At 41.8% G+C, this 19,577-nt stretch overlaps 1 protein-coding gene across 4 annotated transcripts in view; it reads left to right on the top strand.

Annotated features, from left to right (window-relative positions):
- The window catches only part of DPF3 (double PHD fingers 3), a 164,793-nt gene that overhangs the window by 111,674 nt on the left and 33,542 nt on the right, over positions 1 to 19,577 (top strand). For all 4 annotated transcript variants that reach the window (XR_010606271.1, XR_010606272.1, XM_065635541.1 and 1 more), the window contains one exon: positions 8,527 to 8,664. Coding sequence is in view for 2 of the 4 variants with exons in the window: in XM_065635541.1 (XP_065491613.1) it covers positions 8,527 to 8,664 (138 nt within the window). In the remaining 2 variants the exon portion in view is untranslated. The remainder of the gene's footprint in view (positions 1 to 8,526; positions 8,665 to 19,577) is intronic.

The raw sequence follows: 19,577 nt of genomic DNA, 5'->3' as shown, positions 1-19,577 counted from the left end.
AAACTCAAAATGTTTTGTCATCCTGTATTTTTACAAAGAAGTGGTTGATTGCCTGTTTTGTGGAATGAAATATTCTGAAATACTTCAGTTGATTTTATTGAGCATATACTGTACCAGAAGTTCAAAATAAATGTTTGACCATTTAAAACATTGACAAAATTGCTAACGTAATCATGAAATACTTAATTTCCTCAAATCACCAAGTGGAAAACTAGTTGATCAGATTTTCAGCCAGTTACACTGGATAGTGTTGTGCCTTGAGCTCCCTTGGGAGAAACGCTTGGCAGGGCAGCCTGGTGTGAGGTGGGGATAGGCTGGAAATGGTAATGTAGCCAAATGCGTCAGCTGCTGTATGAGGCCACATCCAAACATCGCTTGAATACCTGGGCAGGAGGTAGAACAGGTGCCTTAAAGTATAGTGAAAAGTAGGGTTTGAGGAGCAAAGCAAAGCCTCTGATGTCAAGCAAGAGAAGTGGAAGATAAACCACCACAGCTGTTCACGATAAACTGGGCATGTGATTTTTAAAGGAGCGACAGAGTGAACAAGTGTGTGAATACCTACATGCGTAATAAGAATTGATGTCATGTCCTTGTCAAATTATTGGCTGGAGAACTGTCAATTCTACCACAATAGTCTTCTTAAAATCTTTCTACTATTTTAATATTTTTATTATATATTATTTACTTTAAAAAATAATAATAATTTTTAAAAGCTTATCTGAAGTTTTATCTAGAAACTTCTATTCTGGTTTAACAATGGCAATCAGTTGTAGCACCTGAGTTTCATGACTCCAGAGGACTCCTTCCTTTAGCCAGAGAGGTTTGTTTGAGCTGAATCTCTACTTTCCTGCTGTCCATGCTGATTTGTCTGTTTTCATTCTTCTCATGTTCCCACGGAGACTTAACTATTTACATACTTACACCTTTGTTATCTGACTGTCTGTCTATGGAAGATTCCGCTTGCCCATATCTAAAAGGAGTTGTTTCTTTCTTTTCCTTTTACCAATATGTCCTCGTCTCCTTTTAGTTTTACTCCTGTATAAACTGCTATTTTAGCATGAAAACTTATGTTGGTATCGTATCCTTTATTCATAGTCCCTCTGAGGCTGAGATATGCGTTCAGATCCATTCCTTGTGTGAAATGAGAACTGACAAACCTTTCTATGATCTCTGCTGGATCAGTGACTAATGCAACCTTGTGTGTACCCAGAGATGCTGATCCTGGAGTGTTTTGTAGAAGCTGATTCTTTTGTCAAAAACTTCATTTTCAGGTTTCTCTAGTTATTTAACCTGAATTTTCTCTGCTGCAGTCTAAGACCAGCAGTTCTTGCTCTGTTCTTAGTGAATAACAACGTCTTCCTTCTATGTCTGTAAACAACTACTGCGGCTGTGTTTTCTTCAGTTCTTTTACTAAGCTTCTTTCTTTTATCTGAAAAACCTCCAAAAGGTCTTATTTAAGTATAATAGCAGTGGCCAGAAGTAAGTAAAATGTGCTGTTCTGAGAACAGAAGCAGTCCGGAAGAGGAATGGTTGATACATTTACATGTAACTTACATTTCCTTATAGAACTGGGATTTGTGCAACATGTTCCATAATGTATCTATGAGAGGTACAACCTAATAGGCTGTTTAGTAAACCCCTTTTCCGTGCAAGATGCTCCTCTCCAGTGCTGTGTCATGTTTCAGTGGCAAAGGAGTTTTCATCCTTGTCCTCTGTGTGAGTTCATATTTAATATACCGTTTGCTAAAGCTTCTTGTTCCTTCCCTCTTCAACCTGTTTCTACTCAGGCAGGTCATCTATCATCTTTAGTTTCCTCATTATTGTCCCGCTTATACTGTATTTTATCTATTTATACTAGATGTCATTAATATTTACCAATTATGTCACTGTTTGAAAGACTTCTTTGATTAATGAAGCTCACATGATATATATTTATTATTACTCCAACATTTTCACAATCATTTCTCTGCATGTTTGATGCTTTTGCTCTCTATTTTACCCTCCAAATTAATGATAAAAATTGAGGCAAGCATTGGGCCAAAAATGGACTCTTTCGGGTGCCTGAATATGGAGAAAGGTGCCTTGTGAAGTTTTAAAAAAATTAGGCTCCTCATTCCCACTGATTTCATCTGGAAGTAGGCTCCTAAACTGTTTTCCCTGAGTATCCCACTAAGTGCCTGCCGGCTTGTATTATGCCTACAGGTCATGTAAGGCTTGGGCCTTAAGTGGACACTTGGAACTTGACTTTGAACTACTAATAATTATTCAGAAATGTTTTGTTTTAAAAAATGCTTGACTCTACATCCAAATCACTGCAGCTTGAAACATGCTTCTGCTTTTTATGTAAGTTCATCATTCAGTAGGGCATAGAAATTTGATTATTTTGAGGTTAATTTTTTTCTTCGGCATTCCCTTTCTCCACTAAATGTACTGTAGGTTCTGCCAACAAAAGGCTGGAGTCTTCAGGTAGTTTAAGTGATTTAAGATGAACAGATTCCAGTGAGTTTCAATGGTTAATGAGGATTTCTGTCTTTTAGTTTCCTTAGAAAATACCACTTAAATATTATATTGTTCTGGCATGACTTGCCAAATGCAGTTCCTTGAGGCCTATTCTTTAGGAACTCTTTTATTGTATACGTTCATAAAGTGATGGCTCTAGTAACTACCTTGCTAACTTCACCTGCATTCTTTCTCATCTCCTTGAAGTGGACCTGATCCTGTCATACTCATTTTAACAAGCACCTCATTGATTCTCTGGAAGGTTTGCTGCAATACAAAAGGCTTACAAGATAAATAATGATTTAGCTTTATTTTTACCAGTTCTCTGAGACTTAATCTGTTGCCTCATTGTTACAGATACTATGAATGAGTCCAACACTACTAACTACTGCTTCTTAGCACAGACCTTTGGTTAAATATCACAATGACAAACTGATTTGAAAATGCTTTGATTATAGCATTGTGTTTTTACATGCTTGTTATGGATCTCCATCATGACTTCAGATTGCCTTTAAACTATTAGCAGTTTAAGCCCTAAATCATCTCCCGGTATTATCCTTTCTAGTGAATCCCTAAGTAGTTAATAAGCAGTAAGATCTAGAATAAGATGATTGTTCAGATGAACCCAACAAACAACTCTCCCACCACAGCTGCTGTACTTGGCATTCATTGATTATATCATTGTTAGGAAAGCCAAGATTAGAGAAGCAAGGACACTTTTTTGTTGTTGTTTAGATATTGAATGACACAGGTCTGGAGTAAAGAACATGGTAAGAAAAGAACAGAGTTGACTCTAATAGTTGAACGTTTTCTCCTCATATAGGCAACCTGTTTTCTCCTTTGCTCCTGCTAGCAATTAATTTATTGAAATGTGGACATATATATTGTTGACTTGTGCATGTTTTCTGCTGGAGTTCAGTGTGGCTGTGAGCTTAATGCAGCAGGTATATTCTGGAACTTGTCCTCTGGGGGCACTGAAACAAGGACTATTTACCATCTGCAGAAAATCCCCCCTGAAATGGGTTGCTAACCAGCTGCTCCAGTGCTAGAGGTGTATAGCAGGACAGTACTGATCAAAGAGGGACAAATGTGATGTCTTTCCATCAGTGGAGGTCAAAATACACTGTTAGCATTTGAGATCTCTAGATGCGCCAGAGTGTGGACATAACTGTAACAGGGGAGATTATATTACCAAACCAGTGCAAAACAAGGAATGCTTTTTTTGGAGTGGTGCGGATGGTGGGACGGGAAGATAACTTTGAGGAATGACTTGCCTGCCAGCAGCTGACTTACAATTTAGCACTTGGCACAGCCCAGCTGAGAAGAATGAACAGGAGGCAAAGGAAAAAGTGAAGAAAGACAATGAGGCGGGCAAGATGCAGTGACAAAAAAGTCCCAAACAACATGTACTCCCCCAATTTCCTGTTTCCAGTAAAAACATGGATTATTTACTTCTGTCTCATACTGGTGACAGATTGTGCAAAATGTATGTGGAGAGCTGGCTGGAACACAGCTCACACAGCCTGCCAAGGACCAAATGTGTAACGATGTCAAAATGACAGCAACACAGCCATTAAATATTTGATGAGGAACTCTTTTAAGTCATAGATTTCAAATCCGCCTTTAAAGCAGGGGAAGTATTTTATATTAATTTTACTCATTGAGAAACGTAAACAGAGCAAGAATTTGCTTATCCAAAGTGTTGCAGGCTGTTACAGGCCAGAATTTAGAACAGAGCTCTCTTTTATGAAACAGTCCATGCTTATGATTAAACTGTCTGCAATTTATGATTTCCCCCCATAACACAGTTGTGTAACGTCTTCATTTCAGTCTTCAAATTGGAAGGGAAGTAAGATTCATCATAGGAGAGTGAATGGTGGCCTAAGAAAATCTCTCCTTCCCCATTTGTGGTGTTTGATCTGCACCGCTGTTATTACTGCTTCCTTACCCAGCTCGTTCCTAAGTTGGCATTCACGTCAGGTTAGAGCAAAAATACATCCTTTGCATGCAGGAAGAACTGGAGTGGGTTACGTTCTACAAACTCACACTGTTTTCATTGGGCTTGGATACCTAATTAAACATCAAGCCAACTTCCCAGTGTTGGGATTCGAGACAAAATCTACCACATGCAAGGATGATGAGCCTATCCAGCAAGGAAAATTAAAGATTAAAAAAAAGTCAAAGTTGCTGAAAGAAAAGCAAGGCCACCTGGCAAAGTTTATGAAAGGCACACTCTCACTTGTTATGTATGAGCTGCATAGCATTAGGAACTAATCACCAGCATACATTTTAGACTGGGAGAACCAGTTCTCATTATGCTTTTGTCAGCTTGGAGAATGAGAAAGATGCTGTGTGAGCACTGGTCTGGATGCTGGAACTCATGAATTCTAGTCCTGATAAGAGCAAAGATCACTGTGTGGACAAGTCACTTAACCCCTCTGTGGTTCTCTTTTTTCAGAAGTGAAATGAGAGTAGTATTGTCCACTCAGGAATGTGGAGGAAGATTAATTAATGTTTGAAAAGCCAGTCTTGCAGAAGGAAGAGTTATATAAGTGCTAAGTGTTTATTAATGATCACCATTTTATCGAAACTACTTCTTAGCACAGTGATATGGTAGATTAATAAAATGTGCTCCATCTGGAAAATAAGAGATTAGGGTGAGTTCAGGAAGATTCAGTCTGGTGGAGAAATCATGAAGTTCCGACTTAGCTTTTATTCTAGCAGCATCTTACTGAAGCCAGTGGTTCTTTTGCCTGACTAATAATATCACAATATCCTTTTTTGCCTGCAAAAGTCTAATTTGCTTGGGGAATAGGAAATCTCTGCAGTTTCAACTCATGGCATAGCTTTGGACTTTTTCCATGGCAGAACATGAGTTTGAAAGGCAGAGAAGTATAGACACTAAGAAAAAAAGCTACTGGAAACTGCACATCTTTGGTTCTACAAAGGATCTGCTTGGACTGTGTAAACGGAACTCCTTTGCCTCAGCTCTGCTTATAAAGTCCTTCAAACTCCTTTTTAGTGAGGCATGTCTCAGCTTGCTGCCACCCTTGAAGGCCATCTGAAAGAGTTTTGGTAGTGGGAAGGGCTTAGCTGTAGAATTACTACTGCCTCAGCTTACATCAATACTTGCTGTTTTTTCCTGGTGAGCTGATACATTTTTTTTGCTGGAGAAGGGCAAGTGGGCTAGCCCATCTGATTTTCTATGCCATCCTAAACTCCTTAGCTAAAATCCCTGCAGGATCCTGTAGGGAATGGAGGCAAGGATGCAGCCTTGGGACTTCCCACAGGGAATGCAAGTTTCCTTCTGTGCATCGAGGGAGAAAGATGCATGAGGTCTCTATTCAAGGACATGATGCTTTTGTAAGATAACAACAGTAGAGCTAGAATTGTGGATATGTTTTCAGGTAGAGTTGAATGAAATAAAGTCTGGTAGAATTTCTCAAAATACTTTTGTTTTGAAATTTAAAAGTCCCCCTATTTGGTAAATGGGATTGGGTTTTAGAGTTTATCTGATTTTGCAGCTGGGTGAGCATAATTGCAGGATCAAGCTATGTAAGAGCAAGATGGAGTTGGATAGTTTGTATCACGGAGCTGTTAAGTCCAAGTACCTCCTCCTTTGTCAGTACAGCACGGATCACCTTATAGTGCTCTGAAAATAATTTAAGTAGACAAAAGTTTTTGGGCAGTATCAGTGATTCGTAGCAGAATTATTATTTTTTAACTTCCATCTTCAAACACACACAATTAGGAATATAGAGTAGGATAACTAGTATGACACTCAATCTGCTAGAAATGTAAATCTCTCTCTCCATTCTAAGAAGTGCTGTAACGTTGGTGTAATTAGAGGGGGTTATCTTTCTGAAATAATTTAAACATTGAGCATTTTGTAGCTCTCTCTGGTTTGATGATTACTTTTGTGTTACACTTTTTCAGCTGTTCAAAAAGTAGAGACAAAGTCGTGTGAGTCTCTTCTTATTTGACTCTGTCAGCATCTGTTCCACTGCTTATCCTTTGCTCTGTAGGACCACAGAGGAGGAGGCGGAGGAGGAGTTTACCTCTCCAGAATGCATTAAAAGAATACATGGCTGGTACTAGAAGATGGGAGATGGAACTGATGTTTAGTGGAGAATGTGCATCTAACAGCAGACTAGTTGTTCAAAATACTGGGTGATAGAATTAGGTTTACATATGAAACAAGGGCAGATGCTTCGAAGAATGGATGTGCATATGTATCTGAGCATTTCATTTCTCTCCAATTTTCCCCCTTCCCTCATGCAGGAGTTCTTATTTCTAAATGAAGGGCATTCAAAGACTTAAAAAATCTGTGGCTAAGGACGTATTACCTTTGGAAAAAGCTTTTGTCCTGTTGTGATGACTGTGTGATCATCACTTTGCAGAATGGAGAAAGCTGGGATAAAAGTATCTAATATTCCAGATCACTCATCTTATTCATATCATGAGGTGGTTTCACACATTTCTAATAAGGCAAAATATTTTCCTTGAGGGACTTTGCAAATCAGCTACAAGAGATGGAGAATGAAATATGTTATCATGCTAGGCTTTGATTTACAATTTTCTATCATCTGTCCCAGAATGTGGACCATTAATTGGCTTTTTGTGAGTAGTAGCAGGAAAGTATAATAATGGAAGTTTTACTTATATGTAAATGAGTAATTGGGGTGAGTCTTTTTAATTTATGGAGCAGTATGACATTCCCAGACTCAGGTGTCTGGAGAATGGAAGTAAGTATCTATTAATATATACATTGCAGGATACATTTTCTGTATCAGGGCTGAGTGAAGTTTTTACGAGTGGATGGTCACTTCCCCCTTGGAGGTTTTTTCAAGGGGTCTAAAAACAAGACAGAGAACTAGAGACTTCTGGGTTCTTTTCTCTCTTCTGGCACCACTTCCTTCACTTCCCTAAGCCAGCTATGCAGGGCAGACAGCTGGGCATGGCATCTATTCCTGTGTGAAATCTTTGAGGTTAATGAAGCTAATGAAGTGACTGAAAATGGGGCTGGGAGTAAAAATTTGTGAGAAGGTCACTAAGCTTCTTTGCCTTTGTTTCCTAATCTTTTAAAATGGCAATAATTGTATTTGGTAGACAAAATAGCTGTATAAAAGAAAATGAACATTCAGAGACCGCTTTGAAGATGAAACAAGATAACTTTTAGAGACAATAACATGAATTAAAAACTTTACAGGAGCTGAATTTGTATGTAATGAGTCTTATGATGAAGCTTGCCCTTGTGGTGAGCTCTCTGTGAAAATGTAGACCTTTCATCACCCTGAATTGTTTGTTCCTGTTCTTAGTATCTGTTGACTTAGTCCTAAAATAAAGAAAAGTTTAAAAGGAGGATTCTCTGTCATGTTTGCTAGTATTTATTGGGATGCTGAATATGAAATTTACCTGGGCAAATAAGTATCACTACTACATGTTCTTCTAGCAAGAAACTGTGGATGATTTTCACCTCCTTGTCTTGACTAGGAATCTGCAAATAGACTTATTTATTACCCTTTTACAGAAATCATTTTTAAAGCAAAAAAACCCCAAAACAAGCCAACCAATCAAACAAACCTTGTTCCCTTTTCTCAGAGATAAGTAATGAAGAAAATAATGTCCTTTCTTCTCAGTCTAGTTCCCATTGCTGTGCATTCTGCAGCACAAACATCATAACTGGCATTTCATTTAATTTTATGTGCAATCTTGTTAGTAATCTTAGCAGAGAGGATTAGGGCTGTATGAGCTGCAGAGACCCGATGTGCATTTGCCCAGGCCCATAGGAAGGGCTGCAGGCAGCACAGTGGGAAGGACGCTTGTCTGGGGACCTGCAGCTGCAGGGCTGCCCTTCTGTCACACTTCACAGATATCGGCTGGAAGAATTTCAGGCAGGCACATGGAGTGTGTGGTGCTGCTCTAAGGGGAGAAGGGAGAGTTATTTGAGAGGACGCTGCCATTGTTGCAGATCACACTGATGTTTCCATTCTCTCTTCCCCTCCCTCATATCTCCTTTCTTCCCAGTCTGTGGCAAGCGTTACAAGAACAGGCCTGGTCTGAGCTACCACTATGCTCACACCCACCTTGCCAGCGAAGAGGGTGACGAAGCCCGCGAGCAGGAGACCCGCTCTTCCCCTGTCCACAGAAACGAGAACCACAAACGTGAGTAGTATTTTGCCTTTGAGATCCTTTTCAGGGATGTTGCCTCCACCCTGTCTTTGCCTCGCGGAGGCTGGCATGATTGCCTGGCTCCGTTGTGAGTGATTGGGACCTGGATGCCTGGAGCTAATCAGCCACAGCTCACACGGGTGCTGGCTCAGCTAGTCAGAAATTCATTTCAAACCCAGCATTATCTCTGCAGCAAGTCACTTTTCCATTACTGCTCCTGTGGGGAGGAGGTGGCAAAGAGAGGGGGGAAAAGAAGAGATGCCCAACCTGCCCATCATCAAGCAGCCTCCCAGTGGCTGTTAGCAGGGATGTCAAGGAAACACACATGCCATATTTTGAGGGGACTGCCTTTATTTTGCCTTTGAATAAGAGACATTCATCCATGTCTTAGTCTTTTAGGCATGAAATTCTTAGCTGCTCTCCCCCTTATCCCTGCATCTCCTCCCCAAATGGCTTACCCTCAACTTTACCAAAAGCCGCTTTTTAGTTGCAGTTTGGGAAAATCTATGAAAAAGCATCAGTACTGATCTGCCAGGAAGAGCACTGGAACATGAGAGAGGAGTTATGCACCTGGATTCTTATGCTGGTATAGGGCTGAAAGACATCTTAGTGGTCCAGATGGCCCTGTTTGACTGTCCTTCCTGTGCTTCTTAGGCACAGAACTGGGAGTCAAGGAGACTGTGTTTTATTACTGATTTTTGCAAGTCTCTAAGCCCCTGTTTCTCAGTTTTCCAGCATGCAATACTATGTGATGTTTGCTTTCACCTTGGGATTTGTGCAGATAGCTTTGTTCACTTTCAAAAAGTCCTTTCAGATCACCATGTGAACTGTGTCATTTTAGTTCAAAGTAATGAACAATGTGGACAAAGCAATAAAATGCTTATGGGAAAAATATCCAGGCAAACACTTTCTAATACATTAAGAAGAACTGGAAGAAATATGGAAGTAGGAAAACATTTTCTTTCTGAGCAGGATAATTGATAATTGTCCCCAGGGAGGTGTGGGAGGGGGTTTCCTTCCTCCAAAGCATCTGCTACTAGCCACTGTCTGAGCTTGAAGAGCCGTTTAGTGTTATCCCATTTGGCAGTCCCTATGTTTCTGTCACTTTTATGCTCTACCTTTTAGTTATTTACATGTTTTGTAGGTTCACAGCAAAAGTAATTTTGACTCCTCCAGCTGTTGATAAACTGGAGCTGTCAATGCACCTAAGAGCAACTGCTTGGGCAGGCTGGAGAATGGCAGTGTTCAGCCAGTAGCTTTTGTTTACTTAGCATTTACATCATTTTTTCCCCATGCCTGCAGTAGTCAGTAATAGTTGCATATATGAGAGGCATATTGCAAATCTGTATTGAATTAATATTGATAATAGCCTTGCAGAGATGCCGAAAAAGAAGGGTAGTGTCACCTGCTCTTCATATTGTCAGAGAGGCTAAGGACGATCTCAGTCCTTATGTTTCTGGTGCTTAGGAAATGATAGAAATTAGCAAGAAGAAGAGCTAGAAAAGGTGTGGTAAGGTTAGGAGCAGCCAGCCTTGACTCATGGAAAGAAAGGTGGGAAAGGCTAAAGCAGGAGCTGCTTGGGGTTGTGCTTCTCCAGAGCTCCTGTGTGATGCATGTGGCAGAGGGAAGCTGTTGACGCACAGATCCCCAAACAGGCAGAAGTTTAGAGCCAGTGGGATAAACCCCTCTCAGGTCCAGATTCCTGAGCAGAAAGAATTGGCTTAACAACCAGCCAGGAGCTGGTGAGGTACAGGCAACAGCCATGTGAATGTGAAGATCACCCCTGGGGATAGTCCCAGATGCCGGAAGGTACCTCTCCCAAATGGCTTAGCTGCCGCAGTGGCTGTTTGTTCCTTTTTGCCTGTTTGTTTGTTTACAGCCTTGAGCTCAGATCTTGCATCTTTGCTCTTTCACTTGGCGTTATTTAATTTATGCTGCCATTTATCTTCCATGTGAATGCTAATTGTCTACATTGCTAATGTGCAGTCATTAAATGGTCCCTTTGTACAGGGGGATGGTGGGGAGCCAGGGCATCAGATCCTTCGTCTCCCCTAAGAACTGCTAGGCATGTGTTGTGAATTAGATTTGACAGGTCTGCAGTGTCGCAGGGCTCAGGCTTCAAGAATCCTCTCTGCATGGGCTTGTGGGGCGGGGGGAGGGAGGAAAGGCAGGAGGGGGGATGTTAATCCAAACAGCTAATCTGCAACCTACTGAACAGCAGGACCAGAGATATGGTATAGAGCAGGGTCTGGTTATTTGCTTAGCAGCGTGTCGGAGAGATACAAGCAGCCTGATTTAGAAAAGGCAAGGCAAATTCAAACCAGCCATTTGGAATTTGCCGTGCTGTGGGAGGTGAGCACTGGGTCAGCAAAGTTCAGGTGGGCGGCTGCAGTATGAACTTCCTTCCTTCCTACCCATGTCTCCTCTGCAGCCTCCGCTCAGTGTGGTACCTGCAGTAACAGCAGCTGTGCTGATGCAGGAGGGAGCTTTATGGAGCAGGGCTTCTGCAGCGTTCAGCTATTCATGCCCTGGCTGGTGCCAGCCCAAGAACTGATGGCCTCTAATATTCCTGCACAACCTGTCCCCTTTATCTTTACTCTTCTCCTCATGCACAGACTAATTGTGGTAGCTCAGTAAATTATCCAGGGACTGGAAAAGAGATGTAGATAGGACAAACATACCTGAAACTGAGAAGCACTGAATAGATGTGTATCAAAGAACAGGAACTGGCCCAAGCCCCAAGTCTCACCTTGGCACATCTTGCTGTCCTTCTTCCTCGCCTATAGATTACCCTCTGCAACACAGAAGATAGTTAAACAGTCTTCTCTGGCCTTTGCCTTTCCTAAAACATCTTATCTTGTGCTTTGTTTGAGCTTTAGTTGCTTTGTGTGTCTTATTTGACATACAAACCCTTTGACACAAATGAATATCCCTTCATCAGTGCCTAGTCTTGCCTCTGCCTACACAAACATTTATTTTTGACATGTTGTCTGATTTTTTACCTGACTATGGAACTGTGAAAAGGAAGTTACAGAAAACCCTTAAAAAGTCAACTGCCTCCTTCGCTGGCTCCATTGATAAAAAGAAATGATCCCACACCATTCTCAGCCTTTTTTTCTGCTGTCTTTTCTTCCACATGTTGGCACCGACAGCATGAGATTTGTGAGCCCGGGGTGCATCCAAGCCTTCCACAAAACACCTGCTGTTTTATTCCAACTCACTCCATGGGCCCAGGCCAGCTCTGGGTGCAGCTGGTGCTCATAAATTTGGAGGCACTTCTGATACAGGAATTACATTAGACTTCTATCTATTGAAATGTGTATGTGAAGGAGTGTACCAGTATAAATGTTCTTCCTTAGTTCCTGTTAGAATAGGATAGTGTGTCTACATGGAGAGAAACTTCCTCTCCTTTAAAGGAGAAGAGTTTTCAGTGGCATTTTGCTGTGTGAAATGTTGGTTACAGGCAGCTGTGCAGTAAACAGCAACTGAACAGATCTTATGCCCACAGGCACTTTGGCCAATGTCAGTCTTAAATAAAGCACCTGGTGTGGGCTGCTACTGACCTTGCTGCCATGTGCAGGTTGGTCCATCCTGCAACACAGGTAGTTAATGAGGATGCAGCCCTGTGCCCTCCTGTCACTCTGTTAGCTCGTGCATCTGACTTGCAAAAACCACCTGTGCACATTATTTCATGGCATCAGCTTGTTGTGCCCAGTTCCATTGCAGATTTTATGATGTGGATAAATCTCTACTGGAGAGACCAGCCAAAGTTGTTTGTGTACTCTAAGCATAATTGGATACCCAGTCTCCAGAGATAAAAAATTAATGTGCTAACCTCAGTGTGCCTCCAAGCTGTCCTCCAGCTCCCCCACACAGTCATCTTTGAAACATTTTTATTTCCATCCAGGCAGGGGGCTGGCCATGAATAAATGACGAGAGTCAGCCCCTCAGTTGGAGACGAGCTGTTTGTTCCTCTCCACAAGCAGTGTCAATTTGAAAAGCTACATCAGGCCTACTTTTTCCCTGCCTCAGTGCTGATCCTCGCTGGGGCCATGATGGGAGCTACTTCTGAATGCAAGGATCCATCAATGCCAACCTTGCGACAAGACACCCTGCAGCAGGTGCCTTTTCAGTGAAAATATGTACATTACCTTCAGTTGACTTCTCATTAGTTTAATCTGTTTGTTTTTTTTCTTTTCTAGAGCTTGTTTTCATAAGGAAAAAGAGTCAGAATACTAAAAGGAACAGTAGTGATTGCAGAGGTTAGAACTTCATAAAGATTTCCACTCAAGCCCTGTTTGCAGCTGTAAATTTCTCGGACTTTTGTGCCTGTGTTTTGGGATGCTGAGGAAAAAAATAGTTCAGTTGTTTAGAGTTTTCACAGAATCACAGGATGTTAGGGATTGGAAGGGATCTTGAAAGATCATCTAGTCCAGTCCCCCTGCCAGAGCAGGAACACCCAGATGAGGTTACACAGGAAGGCGTCCAGGCGGGTTTTGGATGTCTCCAGAGAAGGAGACTCCACAGCCTCCCTGGGCAGACTGTTCCAGGCTCTGTCACCCTCACTGTGAAGAAGTTTCTTCTCATATTTAAGTGGAACCTCCTGTGTTCCAGTATGTATCCATTGCCCCTTGTCCTGTCATTGGTTGTCACTGAGAAGAGCCTGGCTCCATCCTCCTGACACTCACCCTTTACATATTTATAAACATTAATGAGGTCACCCCTCAGTCTCCTTTTCTCCAAGCTGAAGAGACCCAGCTCCCTCAGCCTTTCCTCATAAGGGAGATGCTCCACTCCCTTCATCATCTTCGTTGCCCTGCGCTGGACTCTGTCCAGCAGTTCCCTGTCCTTCTTGAACTGAGGGGCCCAGAACTGGACACAATATTCCAGATGAGGTCTCACCAGGGCAGAGTAGAGGGGGAGGAGAACCTCTCTCGACCTACTAACCACCCTGCTTCTAATACACCCCAGGATGCCATTGGCCTTCTTGGCCACAAGGGCACAGTGCTGGCTCATGGTCATCCTGCTGTCCACCAGGATCCCCAGGTCCCTTTCCCCTACACTGCTCTCCAACAGGTCATTCCCCAACTTATACCGGAACCTGGGGTTGTTCTTGCCCAGATGCAAGATTCTACACTTGCCCTTGTTATATTTCATTATTTTTTTCCCTGCTCAACTCTCCAGCCTGTCTAGATCTCGCTGGTTGGCAGCACATTTGGAATAGTGGAAAATCCCAAACTTGTCTCCTATGTATGGAGACCCATAGGGGACTTTTTGTTGTTTTGTTTGGAGTTGTGGGTTTTTTTTTTTTGTAGTTTGGATATGTTTTTTTAATTTGGTTCAGGGTTTTTTTTGTTTGTTTGGATTTTGTTTTGTTTTTTATATATACTGTCTGGGCAGGACCTGAAATGTTGTCAATGTGCAGCTCCTCTCATTGAAGAGAACCACCTCATGGTTCTCAGTAGTTTATGGGAAAACATTTCCAGTTTGACTAATTAGTTTTTGAAAACCATATGTTGCTTCAGTAACATATCAGCTCTTCAGACAGAATGGTATAATTTATGTATTTATATATTCTTTTTCTTTCTTGCTATCTCCTTGCTTTATTTCTGCTCTGTGTGGAATTTGAACCAAGTAAAATCCAAAAGTTTTGACTGAATTTGAACTTAGGTGCTTTGCATTCTCACACTCCTCCAGTGAGTAATTCCCAAATCCAAAGCCTACAACATGTTGCCAGGATGGATTTCATGACACTGGGCATTCTTACCTGAATACTGAGGGATGCTGCTGGATGAGGCTGTGTATTGGGCACTATAATCTTTCCTTGAGTTCCCTAAGCTGATGGTAATGATGCATTTTTGTGTCCAGAGGCCAAATCTCAGGAGAGGTACCCCTCAAAATCAGGAAATCTGTATGTTAACATGTCAGACTCTTTTGTCTGCCTTTCTGTTCTGTGTTTCCCACTGTTTATTGTCACGAGACACTACGCAGTTACAATGATTTACTGTGAGCAGTGGGATTTTGGCCCAAGCTTTAGGTGTTCCTGCAGAAGACTCTATAAGATCAGCGCACAGACATTTCTGTGAAGTGCTGCCTTATGGTGCAGGAATGCTGACTCTCCAAATCTGCAAGATCTAATCAGTTGATGCTGTTATTTTCCTAGCTGTACCTTCCACTACCCACCTCACAGCTAATTCATTAGCTGTTCAACTTAAGGGCCATATTGATTCCTGTAAAAGACATGATCTAATGCTCTTCGTTTCCCCACATTCAGAGGCTTCCTCTGACTCCTACAGATGTACCTCCTTCTCGTAGCACTTCTTCTGGCTTGTAGTCCTCCTTGACCGTGCCCCTCCATGAGCAGGGCTGTTGGAAAGGCGAATCTGTTAGAATTGCTAAAAACTGCGCAAAGGCGATAGCTTCTTCTATTCCCACAGCACCAACTAACTCAAAGAGGAGATAAGATCCAGTTACTAGGGAGAACTGGCACCACTTTGGGTGGGTGGTTTGCAGCACCTCTCTCAGTAGCATAGCCTGCTTCTCTGGATGCCAGCAAAGGGCATGCCCATGCTGTGCAGGGGATCGTGGTGTGGGGAGCCCAAGCTAGCAGAGGCCGTCAGGCCATGCAAACTGATTAGCTGGACTCTGGGAACAGAACAGCAGCCGTTTCCCAGTGCTATACCCAAGTTCAGAGCTTATTTGGTTAAATACTGTGCTACATGGACACAGACGTGAGGCTACCAACCTAAGCTGCCCTTATGGCCTGCTGGAGGGTCTCTGTATCAAGTGCCCCAGCACTTCCCTGTTTGGTGTTAGCCAACAAGCTTATCTCTGGTGTGAATGACAGAGTAAACATGCCCAGAGAGGCTGGCCATTTCCTCTCATTCAGTTCGCTTTACATTTTTTCCTGGAAAACTGCAATGAAAAAACCCTGCAGTTAATTCACTGGTGAGGAGGCCGCAGAAATGACTGTACACATCTCTGCCTGGCTGCGTACCTGTGAGAGAGCGATAGCCTTGAATTCATCTTGGCTCTACTTGGCCTGTTCCTCGCCACACCATGTTTTTCTTTTATTGTTCCTTTCCAGGTCAGGGTCTAGCCCTGAGCACAGAAGCACCTCCACAACTGCCCCTCTGCTCCCCCGCATTGCTCATTGCACCCCAGCAGTGATGGGGGCAGAAGTGGGTGCATGCCCAGCCAGGCATCTCCCTCCTCTTCCTTCAAGAAAAGCCACAGTCCAAGTGCTGATTTTCTTTTTCCTTCTCCTTAAAGCCATTTTTGTATTTAATTATGATGTTATTTTTTGCACGAGCCTGCCTGTCCTCCACTGATGCATTTTGAGCAGCAAATGAAGGGACCACGCTGCAATTCCTTACACTTGAGAGATGAAGCAGTAGCAGGTGGCAAGGCCAGAGGCAGCCCCGGCTGGGCACTGCGGTCACCATGGAGACGGGCCAGGCCTGCCAGGGATGCGCGCTGGCAGCGGGGGCAGCACTTAGGCTATAGGTTGGGATTATATGTCATCAAGTCCTCCAAGGGGCTGCACAACCACAGGCTCAGGCTCCTGGCTGGCGTTTCACTGCGCAGGCGGCCAAATGTTGGACTTGAGCTCCGACAGCAAGAAACAGGGAGGCGTCAGAAAGGAAAACCGGGCCCCTGTCTCCAACAAAGAGTCCTGTAGATTGGGAAAAAAAAAAAAAAAAAAAAAAAAAAAAAGCAGCACATCCACCCTCCCTCTCCGACTTGATTTAGGCCTACAGGCAGGTTCCTGTGGTCTCTATTGTGCTCTGCAAATTTTTGTTGCAAACAGAGTAAATGGCCTGATTCAAAGCCTTTCAAATTGAATTGAAAACCGCCAGTGGACTTTATTGGTTTTGGATCAAGCCCAGAAGAAACAGGTAGGAGCCGGACAAAATGTGCTAGGAAAAATCCCTTTGGGAGTGCATATATGCCTGACTGTAGCCAATTCAATGTAATCATTTAAATAACTGATGCAAAGCCCCCCACCCTGACAAGGCACAGACTCTACTCATTCTCTACTGCCTTGCCAGTCATGTGGATATGAGAAAAAGTAAGGATAAAATGCTACCAAACCTAGATGCACAGCTTAAACCATGGTTAAGTATTGTGCTGTATTACCGACAGACAGAGGAATATATGACTGTGATTTGGTACCACAGAACAGAGAAAACAGTTTTTCTTTTAGCACTGGCTCCAGCTCAAAGTGTTTAAAGATCATGATCCAAATCGTCAAAATAACTTCACTTAGAAATCAGAAAACTGAAAAAATACAAGATTCTAGGGTGGTTTTGGTTTGGTTTGGTTTTTTCTGTGTGTATTTAAGGGCCACATTTTGAAGGAAAGCTATTTAAAATATCTATATTCTGAGTTTTCTGATTAAAAACCAAACAAATATTCCTTCTTCTGAACTTGCCTTCCATTCAAGATATCCTCTGCAGCCATGAGAGCTAGGAAACGGAGATTCATATTGAGTCATGTGGTTCCAGGACATGATGCAGAAAAGAAAAAATTTAATTTCTTGATGTTATTTCTCTAGAAGCAGCTTTCTTTTATTATTAAATTGAAAATATGAGGAAGATAATTTCCAAGTTTTAAATTACTTGGGGAGGGGAGAAGGGAAGCTAGTACTCTGTTCAGAGCCCCTGCCTTCAAAATCAAGAAGGCACAGAAGTTATTTTAAATAATGTTTAGCTTTTCAGGGTTTGTCCACAGGGCAACGTTACTGTGTGATATGCTACAGAATTTATTTAATTTACAGTACTTATTTTGCAAGAAGATTCCTGTGAATGATGGTACCATATTTTAAGTAGGTCTTTATTCTGCTTAGCTTGATATAATTTGAAATTAACTTGATTAGGCTAAGAAGAAAAAATATATTTCAGAATAAGCACATACCAAAGTTATTTGGAAATATTGACTTCATTCTCAGTCTGCATCCTGTCTTCATAGGAATAACCTTTCAGGTCCAGAGAAACTATCATTTGACTGTGCAGAGATTTCTGTGTCTCCCCTTAATCCATTTTTTAAAGTACTTTTTAAAAAAATATTTGGGGGCAGATGTAGATGAAGGCAGGGCCTTTGATGAAACTAGAAAGTGACACCGAGTTGAAATGGCAAGAAGCACTGATTTAAATCCACCCCCTACCAGCACACCTCAGCTCAGGCAGTGCTCCTCAAAGCTCCTCAGAGCTTTTGATCTGTTGTTGCAGTTTGCAATGTAAAAGAAAATCAGAGGAGTTTTGAGTAAGTTAGGACAAGACCGTCGTTGGTTTTCAAGGCTTTGCTTTAGAGCAGTTTCTGATTCCAGGTGAACAATTTTTAGACAAAATCCTCAGCTGTAGTCAGCCAATCCAAATGATTGAGCTAGCAGTGAGTTACTTCTCATTAGCTGAGCAATGGTCTGGCTTAAGCTAGCACCTTATACTTCGTGATTAACGTGTGCAAAAAGTGAATACCTAGTTAATTACTGTGTCTCAGATGAAAAGCAGTAACACATTATTCCCTAGTAATTTAATTGCTTTCACTTGTGAATCCATTCCCATACTTACTTTTCTAAGTAATTTTATTGATTAAGGGGTGGGATTAGGGTTGGGGTTTTGGTGCATGATACCCTTCTCATGAATACTGCACGTTTTATCTTGCTATCTTTGCTTTCTTTCGTAATTCCCTCATCATTCATGAACTACAGTAGAATAGAATTAAAAACTCCAAGGACGTACACAAAAAAAAAATCATTTGAAAGTAAGAACTCTGCTTACTGTCATCTGGAAGTCTCTTTATTCTCAAACCTTCTGTGATTTAGCCTGGGGCTTAATTCACTGTATAATACTGATCAAGAAAATAAGCTTGAGTCAGGTTTGATTCTAGGTTTTGCACCTGTTAGAACAAAAAACATTGAAGAGAATAACATTGCCTGGCTTATTTGGCTCTAGAGATACATCATTGAAGACATCATTGATGTAACTGCAGGAACTTCTTATCTATGTACAGCTTTTCAGACGTGACACCTCTATCACACTCAGCTGAGCCAGGTCCATATTTATGAGTGACGAGCAATAGATGAGCACATAGGCACATTAAAAATTAAATTGGAAGAAAAAAGAAGAAAAGAAAAAGGAGATGATCAGAATCCATGCTTATTTGCTTGCCAGTAGTCTAGGAGACTTGTTCAGCTTCATCACAGTCAGTGAGTATCATCCACCTGTCCCATACATGGCCGATGGAGTGATCAGTATATGTATTTTTGCAAGGTCCTCTGTCCCATTTCCAGTTTGACAGTCAGTGGATCTTAGGGTCATAAGCTGCATTGGAAAAATTTAAGTCAGTATATGCAGAGTATTAAATGGATTGTACCATTTTGAGTGGTAGTAGAAGTTAAGCTCGCTCTTAAGCCCGCTGGCGAGCACCTCGAATGCTTGTTTGTATTTGTGGCCTCACCACAGAACTGTTGTGTGTTCATGAGTAAAGCAGCTCCTGACTCTACCTCCAAATCTTTCAGCTGTAAAATGCAGTGCAGCCTCCTCACCATGAGACTTAATTAGGGCCCAGCAACACTCTGGTTAGAGTCAATGGCAAAAGAGGCTTTGGACCTCACTGAAAGATCATATTAAGATCTTCATATCTGTAAGGCACTTTAAGAAACTCAGATGAAATGCGAAGTAACATAATAAGGAATGAAAAAAAAATCACCGAACGCTGAGCGTGCTGAGTGCGCATTGTACATGGCCTCTCTGTAGATGCAGAACAATATAAAGAAGTAATTACTTAATTTTTTCAGAATGGGATTGTAGTGGGAAAAATAAATGCTAGGGAGATCTACTTTTTATACACAAAATATGTACAAGTAGCAACTTTATGATCATTTTGTTACAGCTCTTAAAACGAGC

Source organism: Caloenas nicobarica, chromosome 5 (assembly GCF_036013445.1).
Source record: "Caloenas nicobarica isolate bCalNic1 chromosome 5, bCalNic1.hap1, whole genome shotgun sequence".
NCBI lineage: Eukaryota > Metazoa > Chordata > Aves > Columbiformes > Columbidae > Caloenas > Caloenas nicobarica.
Note: the sequence above shows the minus strand (reverse complement) of the source record. Positions and strands in the feature narration are given on the sequence as shown.